The 10,253-nt window shown below is 44.9% G+C and overlaps 1 protein-coding gene across 1 annotated transcript in view; it reads left to right on the plus strand.

Moving 5' to 3' along the window:
• SLX4IP (SLX4 interacting protein) overlaps positions 1–10,034 on the plus strand; it is a 192,317-nt gene extending 182,283 nt beyond the window's left edge. Inside the window, 3 exon segments of the mRNA XM_060078396.1 lie at positions 4,050–4,150; positions 5,177–5,642; positions 5,644–10,034. Coding sequence (XP_059934379.1) covers positions 4,050–4,150; positions 5,177–5,642; positions 5,644–5,919 — 843 coding nt within the window. The 3' untranslated portion in view covers positions 5,920–10,034.
• The last annotated feature ends 219 nt before the right edge of the window (positions 10,035–10,253 follow it).

Raw genomic sequence — 10,253 nt, forward strand, 5'->3', positions numbered from 1 at the left:
CATGACAGGAAGAACATTTTCTGTGGGTCCATGTCCATCTCTGCAAGGACCTCAGACAATGCCTGATGCAGAGTTCAGTGGTGCCTGATGGGATGACTCTGCTTGGTTTTCAATTCCATGCCCCTAAGAACAGAAGTTTATTAACTCCGCCGGGTATCACAGTCACTGGGGAACTTGCTAAAATGTGCGTGCCCTGATACCGCCACCCCCTCAGCCCCGAAACCCAAATGCAGTAGATTCTGGGGTAGAATCCTGGACGTTTCTGAACAAGCTCCCCAGGTGGTTTTGATGCTGCATATGTGGGCCGCTCTCTGCCAGGTGCTGCCTTGGTGTGCCAGTCTACATTTGTGTACCTGCTGCTCTGCTCTGTTGAGCTTTGTTTCGTGCACATCCGTAGTCCTTGAATCACCTGGGAGCCTAAATATAGATCTAGCCCCACCCCAGCTCTTGTGACTCAGAACTTCCAGGGATGGGTCCCGAGAATCAATATTTTTGAAAAGCTCCCTCTGTGCCTCTGATAACAGCTAATCTTCCCACTAGCCTTTGGGAGGCCTGGGTATGTTTTATGGACTCCTTGAGGAGGATATAACCTTGAGAGCGGGTATTTTTAATGTCTTTTTTAGGCCACCTTCACTCCCCATCCCTCATTAATCCAACAGTGTTCTGTTCAAAAGTAGTACTCAGTAAGTCACTGTGGAGTGAATAAATCCTTGATTTATCCACAATTGCAACTTGCTTTGTAACTTGAACATCCACTAGTATGTCTCACTACGTTTCAACCCAGCTCATTCTGGTGGGTATTCTCTTTGTAGTCCTTTCTGTCCAGGAATTTAAAATATGTTTCCCAGGTCAGACCAGACAGCATTGGGGGTAATACCCACCCCCATCATACTTAGACACTCACCTGCTGTGCCTCCCCATTGGACCTGTGCTGGGGCGCGTGGGCTTTGGCTGTCCTTGACGTACGGTGCATCCACTTGTCTCCAGAGCATCCCCAGGAATGGAGGCGGGCCTGACCCCTTGCTCTGGGTGCCTGCCTGGGCTGCTCAAGCTGCTGGGGAGGGTATCTCCCTAATTAGACTTCTGGGGCCGGTAACCTTGCTCCACTTCGGTTTCGTTGCTCCCTGGAACTGTATATAGACACACCTTTGCAGGTGGACGTTTTTATTTTATTTTATTTTATTTTTCATTTATTTATTTTTGGCTGTGTTGGGTCTTCGTTGCTGCGCACGGGTTTTCTCTAGTTGTGGCGAGCGGGGGCTACTCTTCGTTGTGGTGCGCGGGCTTCTCATTGCAGTGGCTTCTCTTGTTGTGGAGCACGGGCTCTAGGCGTGCGGGCTTCAGTATTTGTGGCTCACAGGCTCTAGAGCACAGGCTCAGTAGTTGTGGTGCCTGGGCTTAGTTGCTCCACGGCATGTGGGATCTTCCCGGACCAGGGATCAAACCCATGTCCCCTACATTGGCAGGTGGATTCTTAACCACTGTGCCACCAGGGAAGTCCCTACAGGTGGACATTTTTAAAACCAAAATCCTCAAAGTATTACCAAAGGTAAATAAATAAATGGGGGGGAGAGGTGACCAGGGAAAGATAGTTGCAGCATTTTCTTCCTTAGCTAGACTCAGAGCTAGCGTCCAGGTTGTGAAGGATCATTGATGATTGATGATGATCCATAGCAATCCTCTTGGTTAACCTGTTTCTTAAATCTTGAGTCCCCCTGCAGTGCCCACTCTGGACTTTGGATGGCCTGCCCGTAGCCTTCTTGAATATGTTGGGTTTGTCTGTATTCTTTGCAGAAGATGTCAGGGTCGTTAGTCACACAGAATCTGAAAAGCAGCAGTGTCATCCGGGTAAGCCCTGGAGGCACTTGCCACCTCAGCCTTAAGACTTTTGCCTCTGGATAAGCCACGGTTGCATTTTGATGCCAGATGTGAGAAGCCATTAGTAATCAGGACAAGTCCCTTGGGAAGTCCTGCTCGCAGGTGGTAGCTGCTTCCTCTGGAATACTTGTTTGGGGGGCACCGGAGGCTGTGATTTAGTGACAAAGGGGAGTGAATTAACCCTAAAATGTAAGAGTGAGAGGTTTCTAATGAGATCTGACAGTTCAAGGGCTGAAGGAGTCTAATCTCTTTTCTCCCCTGCCCACCCAGTCTTCATACAAATGTAAATATGCCTCCTTCAACAAATTGCCAAATGTGGTTTTAATTTGGAAGCGGGAGACCCTGCCTCACCTTTTTCTTTGTTCTTTTTCTTTTCTTTCCTTCTTTCTTTCTTTCTTTCTTTCTTTTTTCTTTTTTTAACACGAAGTCACAGGTTTTGCATTTTTTGAGCTGGACATTTCCTTCTGTCACTCTGTCACTCTTTCTGTTGTTGTTTTCTTCCAAGGACATTTCCCCCATTGTTTGTTGTCAGAGGACTTCGGGAGGAGAGTCGATTGTCCTGTGTTTTTTAGAGATATTTTTGAAGTTCCCATAGGAAATGCAGAGTGATCTTTAAGCTTAAAAAATAAATAAATAAAGGCAGCGGTTGAATCGAGCATGAGATGCAAAGAGTGTCACTATCGCAGCATCATATGTTATGTGGTCTGTGCAGTATCCATTGTTGTTATTTATGACTCTGTCTGCCTCCATTGTGGACTTCTTCCAGCCTTGGGGAATTTACATCATTCCTAATAGCAAAAGGCTTTCTGGTTCCCACAGAGTTGTTCAAAGCCTGACTCATGCTCCTTATGTTAATTGTTCAGCTCTGAAAATACAGCACTTACAGGGTGTGGTTGTAAGGGGGAGATCTACTGTACTTATAGGGCATGTTTAGAAGTGTTTCACACATAAATCTCAATCTCTCTCTGTCATTTAACTTTTAAACTAGCCCTTTTTGGTCATCTAGTAAGTCTTAGGGGAAAGAAAAGGGACAAGCATCAAAATGCAGTATAATCCAATAAAACCTATTGTATTCTATTCACTGACTCTTCAAACTGACTTGGGTCATAACTGGACATGACTCTGAGTGACATTGGTCCAAGTCTGAACCGTAGGCAGAGTTAGTGAGAGCTAACGGCTGGTACTCAGTGGCGCAGGGCAGTGATTGTACGAAGCTCATGACATGGCTCTGTGGGACACCCGGGCAACACACTGATGGCTGCCGCCTACCAGGCTCTCTGGGGCTGTCATTCTTAATCCAGTGTAGGTCTAAAGCAAGGACCTACTGGTACCTTACCAACACCATTCCTTGGGGCAGCAACATTTTACTGTGGAATTGGCTGGAGAAGGGTACTTGGAAATGTACCAGAAAATAAAAGAAGTTAACACCTTTTCTGAATGATCTACATGCTAACAAAAAGGAAACAACTTTCCAAAATTAAGAAATGGGTCAATGTTGGTGATGGTTGGGAGGTTTTTACGTTTTATAATTGCTTCCTTATGAAGCTTCCATGGGAATATATAAGGATAGATAGATAGATCACTTAAGAGTTATCTAAAACCATGTTAGTGCTGTCAGTTTAAGGAAAAAAAAAAAAAAACTCCCAGTTTTTTAGTAACCAAGATTACAAACTCCAGTTTCCAAAGTACCCGTATTGAAAGGCTTAACTCTTGACACTGTCTTGAGTATTGCAAAAGCCATATTTTGCATTTTTGTCAATAGAGAAAATGTAAGAATTCTGAGGCTAATCAGGGTACAGACCACTGTGCCACCAGGTCTCTCCGGAAGGTCAGGCCCACAGTCACACGGCTGCCTGGCTCCTGGCTCTGGGCGTCGTCACAGGGCCACAGAGATATCAGATAGTGGCCGAGCGTTCCCAGATGGCTTGGAATCACCATCTTGCACGTTTGTGGTGCACGTTTATGTATGAAGCGTGTGCTGGGAAGCCAAGGGAAGTGACAATTTACCAAAAATTTCTAAACTAAAAAACATTAGAATGGCTTAACACGACGTAGTTACATCCAGTCCTCACCAAATGAAATCTGTTCACCGGGGCATTTGGAGTGGAACTGTTTTTCCTCCTGATCAGCTAATAGATTTCTGGTTGAACTTTTGTTATCTTTTGGAATAGCCGGGAAGAGCTCTCCAAGGAGCATCGGAGGATCGTGCTGCGTGCGTGGAGAGGCCGCTTCTTCCTGGCGCAGAGCTCAGGAGAAACGCTCTGCAAGACCTGTAGGTCCCACGAGTTTCCTTTTCCTCCCTCTGGACTGTCTGTATGGACTGGCACATAACACGAGGCCTAGAATTCAGCAGGAGTGCTCGGACCCTAATCACAGAAGCCCCTCTGGCGCTGACCCTACTCTAAGTTACAGACTGGCTTTTCCTCCTTCCAAACTCCTTTTCTCTCGCTTTCTGGACAGTGGGGAGCAAGGCCTTGCTTCACAGGTGTGTTGCAGAGAGTAATTAATGACAAGCGCTTTGAAGATGAAAACACCTGTTGAGGGTATTTTGTACAACCTTCCGAGCAACCCCAGACAGATCTGAAAAAATACACTCTTTTCCTAAGGTGCCTGTTCTGACCCTCGTGTCATTGTGATAACCCTCGGGCCCCTCAAAGCAACAGTAAGAACACAGACATACGTATTGGTTCCCAGACTAAAGCTTAGGCTAAAGAAATATTTTAGTCTCAATAGAATGGCTCCAGTCTCTGAATTCTCCCCGGGCAGCTTCTATCCCGCTCCTCCAAGTGAATTTCACACTTACTTAGAGTGCAGTTTGCATTATCAGTTGTATGTGTGTTGTAGAAAGGGGGTTTGTGTAGTTACAAGCATGTTCTTATACATACACACACACACACACACACACACACACACACAGAGCCTGTGCTTTGGATGTATTTGAGCATTTACTTCTGGGGAAAAAATCAATGTATTAAATGTAGGCAATATTGATCTTTAACATCTGAAATGAATGCCTCTCAGCCTTAGTTAAAGTATGAACTCCATCATAACTCCATTGATAAACCAGTGATCGATAAATAAAGTGTGTCCTTGGGTACTGGACAATGTGATGGCTCTTGCTTGATCTGGTCTTCATGTAAATATACACTTGGGGATTTCCCTAGATTGGCCGAGGGGTGAGGAGAAGGGAGAGTAGCACATGCGTCCTGCTTCAAGTGTAAGAAGTGTGACAAGGGGGATCTGGAGGAAACCTGGCCATTACAGCTTTACAAGACAAAAAAATCTTTCTTTGTTTTAGTGTGAACACAACTGAAACAAAAAGGAGCGTCGTGAGCAAATCACAGAGCAGCAGGAACAGTGTGGGAACATCCAGTGACTCAGTGATTGCGGAGGTAGCACGGAAGAGGGGGGACAGCCAGGCCCCATCCGGTCCCCCGTCCACGGGACAGGCGAAGGCTTACATAAAGGCAGCTGAGAGCTACCGGGGGCTTCCCGTTCCAAAGCTGGAGAAAGTTCATCAGCCCCCGCCAGAAGGCACCAGCAGCCAGCAGAAACCTCATCCTGGGGCGCGGTTAGAGACGGGGCTTCTACGCGGGAGCCCTGTCTGTAGCTGTGAGTCAGCATCCCCGGGTCCAAAACAAAGTCCACGAGGAGCCAGAGCACAGCAGAAACGCAGGAACCACGGCTCTGTGGAAGACGCCGACCACCGCAAGAGAGCTGCTCTTGCAAGTGACCGATTAGTCCCGAGGGAAATAATGGTGGAAAAAAAGCAAAGCTGTCAAGGTTTTGCCAACTTCAGATCTGTCAGATCCGGGGTTACTTTTGAAACGAGATTTGGCAGAAACCGCGTCTAATGAAGAGTTGCATGCTTTGGAAAATCTCTCCTCCAGACATCTTAGGAAAAATAAGCCAGGGCAGGCACGGCACACTGGCTCAGCCACAAACACTGAAAGATTAGCTACGACTCAGGGCAGCCTGAGCAAGAAAAGAAAGAGCACGAAAGAGGCCACTAACGTACGGAAGACAATTGCAAACGCGTAGTTGAGGATGTAGTGGCCAAGCCTGTGACAAACGAGCAGTGTGTCCAGATGCCGTGATTTTAAAGGAATTCGGAGGATTGTTTCACATAGAAAATATATACCTGCGTTGGGGTCAGCTGTCAAAGCAGTGGCCCCCAGGAGCCTACGTGCTTGTTCTGACAGCATTGCTACTTTCCCATTCACACTTTATAACTGTCTTCAGAAATGTACTTTAATGATAAATAGCCACTCACTTTGTTGTCAGTGACAGTGTCCATGAAGGAACCGCATGAAGAGACCAATCTTGTGCCTCCTTGTCACATCCCTGGACGGCCCACACGACGGGCCACAGTGCTGCTGGTCAGTTCTCCTACCCTTCAGCCCGAGGAGGGCAGCACTGGAGGAACAGGCTAGCGGTTCACACTGTCTGCCTGTGGCACCAGCATCAGGGTCTGAATCTGTGGAAGAAATGCAGAGCCTGGGTCCCACCCAGACCTACAGAATGAGAAACTCTGGGGGATTCTGAAACCTGCCCACGTTCGAGAACCACCGGACTAATTGGAGACTCCCTAGGGTTGATTCCCTCCAGCCTGGCAATTCTGGCCTCCAGCGCATCGGCAGGGGCCCACGTGTGGACATGCACCCGTCATGCCCCCTCAAACCTGTAAAGCACCTGGGTTCAGTGTATGAGTCACTCTGTTCCCAGGTTCTTAAGCAGGGCGGCCACAGAGCCCAGGGAGCTGTGACTTTATCCTAAGAGTTGCAGGACATTTACATATAATTCAGCTCAACATTAGAGGAAGATGTGGGAGAAGCTTGTTCTTGCTTGTAGCTCAGGCATGTCCCTGCCCTTGCCGCCACCTCTGAGATGCTGGTTTAAGTTCAGGACAGACCAGAACCCAAGTGGAACTCAGCGGCCAGAGTTTGCGGTTTTCCACTTGGAAGGCTTCACAGGCAGTTTAAGTTTCAAACCAGGAGCCTTCCATTTGCAGTATCACCCACTGTTGTCTCCAGTGGACTTGCTGAAATGTCCTGTAGTGAATCATAGCAATGACTTATTTTGGGTGGACACCTACAGTAGATTTTCTTAACCCAGTTTCATTCTAAAATAAGGAAGAAACCATACGCAAAGGCCACCCATCAAATGTATCTTTTTTCCTGCTCAACATTGGGTGGTCCTTTGAAGTAGTACCTCCCTAGTAACAAGGTAAATCAAGTATATTCCCCAAAGTGTAGGAGTTAGCAAAAATTAACCCAGAAAAAAACCCAACAATATAAAAGAATATGGAAGCAGACACAGTGTAAGTTCGTGCTTAAGATTAATTAGTGGCTTCTCCCAGCTCATTGTGTCCTTCCCCACTCTCCTTTCCCCTCTTAGATTGCAGGGCAAGGCTCATTAAGAGGCAGCCATATTTCATGGCATCATTTTGTGTCATGAAGCTAAGTCTTGCTTGCCATACCTGGCCGTGGATACAGGTGCTAGCCCTCTGATGTTCCAGACTCTCCTGGTAGCCTGTTCCCTTCCTATGGTCCCAGCCTCACCACCCCGACCAGGAACATGGCCCCGCCCGCTGATACCCCCTCCTCTTCCCACTTAGCTTTTTTCCTGCCCCAGGTGATTCCAGGCAGAGGATTCTATAGGAGAGGGAGCCCAACAGAATACCAACCACAGCGGAGCAGATTCTGTTCCTCCAGTAGGGGCAGACTACCCAGGTGGAAACCTCCCGAGAAGGTGGTCGGACATGGCCCATCCTGGGCCCCTCTCTCAGAGCGATGTGTATTCTCGGTGTGCTCTTCATTAAAGACAGGACCACAGTGTGTCACTGACTCTTCTTAAACCATTATTGGAACAGTTTAAGCAGAGAGGGCACAAATAATAACCCAGGGAATAGGCCAAGAAACAATGAGCTCCCTGGAAGAGTCTGGAATTAAAAAGAGCCATTCCAATAGCTGCTGCCTACCCCAGAACTAGGAGGTATTTGAACTGGAGGCACCAGAGAAAGTTTTTATCGAGTTTTTATTTCATTAGTTAACCTAGGCCTGGTGGTTAAAGCCAATACTTACACGCTTAGTGATCGTCCTTCAAGAAAAGTCTTGTTTTAGAGTTTGGTATATTTGTGGAAAAAACAATGACTGTGAGCTAGAGGGAAAATAGCACCTTTGGCTGTAGATAGATAGGGTCTTTCTCACAGCCATCATGTACGTGGGATTTTTATCAGGATTGACAGAGGGAACAGCTCTCTGCTTCCGCAATAGGGCATGTGTTTGAGGAATTTCACCTTTAAGCATTTTCCTTCCACATGTCTGAAACATCCCTGGATCTCTTGTTACTTGAGTGGTTCTTTGATTCTTTGGATATTTGGAAGTACGGAGTGGAAAAGGGCTGCCAGGTTTTTTTTGTTGTTGCTTATTAGGTGGGAAATGAAGAGTTGGTTCTTTACTGCCAGAAGTGGGTGTGTTTTGATATTCTTAATAATCTTAATAATTTCCAGCATCTGAAAATCTGAGACCCTGTCAGTATTCTTAGTTAAAAAGAATAAGTTCTTCAACCACTTACTTAATAAAGCAAATTAAATGTATAGTCAAGTTCCCGTAAGCCTAATGCTTGGAATCCAAGTCTGATGCTATGGATCCAATTTGATTAATGTTATAACTTTGAACTCCCTAACTTTCTCGATGTCATGGCTTCTACGTCACCTCCAAGTGCTTTCAAATGACTTTTTAATAGACTGGTGTTGGTTTTTTGTTGTTGTTGTTGTTTTTTAATGTTTGCAAATGTCTGAGAACAGTCAGTGTGACTTTTCTTAAACATTTTTCTTTTCTTTGCCTCTGGAGGTTAACTGTCATCCAGATATGCATATAAATTGCTAAATGCAAAGGAGCAAACATTTGGGGAGAGAGGAGTAAACGCTGCAGCTTTTGTGCTCACTTATTTTAAATGAAAAAAATAGGAAAAATGTATTTCATTTTATAAAAAGCAAGCATCACGAAAACCCTCTGTATTTTGATTTTTGGAGAATATAGCTTCTTTCTGAATGAGATATCTCAGGGTATATCTTGGGGACAACAACGGGATCACAGTTAATTTGTTTGCTCTCAGTTTCATGTTTGGACTTTAGGATGAATTGTTGTGCCTATCAGTGGCTTTTGATTTCAGAAAGAGCTCAGAGAGAGCAGAGTACGTAAGGGAAGGAAACCTCTGTACCCAAGAGAGTGGCCTGGGATCACGGTGTCGCCGTTCCCAGTTTCCTTGAATTCCTTCTTGGCAGGACCCACTGTAATTTCTCCACAAAATTCTGGTGAGTGGCCTTCCTTTGGCTTTCCTAAGAGCCAAAACCTCTCTATTCAGTGTGCTGTGCTATGGCTTGAGTATGGAAATCCTTTTAATTTCTTCTTTTATGAGGAAATTTCCATGCTTCGTTTGTCAAGACAAGAGAGTTCAAACGTTGTTATTGAAACACAAATGAATTGAAACACGTTGCAACAAGTAAGAAATCAAAGTTAAGCTGATTTCTGTTAAACAGTTTAAAGTCTTCCTTGGTACAAAATAAATTAAGCATTGTAAAATGAAGTTAATTCAGAAAATCACTCAGGGCAGAAGTCTAACCATGTATATCATTGGTATTACAATTTATGATGTAATTAAATTCTCAGAAATCTGCAGAACTCCCTCTAATTTGGTTCCTGTGTTTACTTAACAAGACAAGGAACAAATACATGTCACCGTGTAGCTTAACAGAGGGAACTTGAGTGGATGAAATTATTGCCTTTAATTGTCGAGAACTGCTCAGTACCAGGGTTGGATTTAATCACATAAGTTGTATTATGCAGCATGATATTATTACCTGATGATTGCTGTTACAGTTACTTATCAAAAATCTTGTTAATTAAACAAAAATCAGTGAAACCATACATTTGATCCCCAAGCACCTGACCAGGCAACTAAAGGTATGGATTTGACAGATCCCCAGAATAAACTTTCTTCAGTCAAGGTAGAAAGCCAAACACTGCAGGCATCACCAGGAGAGCTCCCTTCTCCCATTAGCCGTATCCTCGCATTTGTTTTGTTTAAACTGCTAAGATAGTTCAAATAGTTGTGCATGCCTAGGGGATGAAACTAGTATGTAGTGTCAATGAGCCTGTTTTATGAATAAAAAGTAAAATTGTTTTAAAAAAGTAAATTAGTATATGTCACTTTTCTTTAAAGCAAGTGAATTAACCCCAAGGAATATACATTCAAAATGCCCTTTTCTGAACATGCTGTCTATAACATTATGTTCTATTGGTTGGAGACTTTTTCCTCCTTGAAGCAATTCTGAGGTTTTGAAGACTGTGTTAAAATAATCAAAGGGGCTC

This window comes from Mesoplodon densirostris, chromosome 16, assembly GCF_025265405.1.
Source record: "Mesoplodon densirostris isolate mMesDen1 chromosome 16, mMesDen1 primary haplotype, whole genome shotgun sequence".
Taxonomy (NCBI): domain Eukaryota; kingdom Metazoa; phylum Chordata; class Mammalia; order Artiodactyla; family Ziphiidae; genus Mesoplodon; species Mesoplodon densirostris.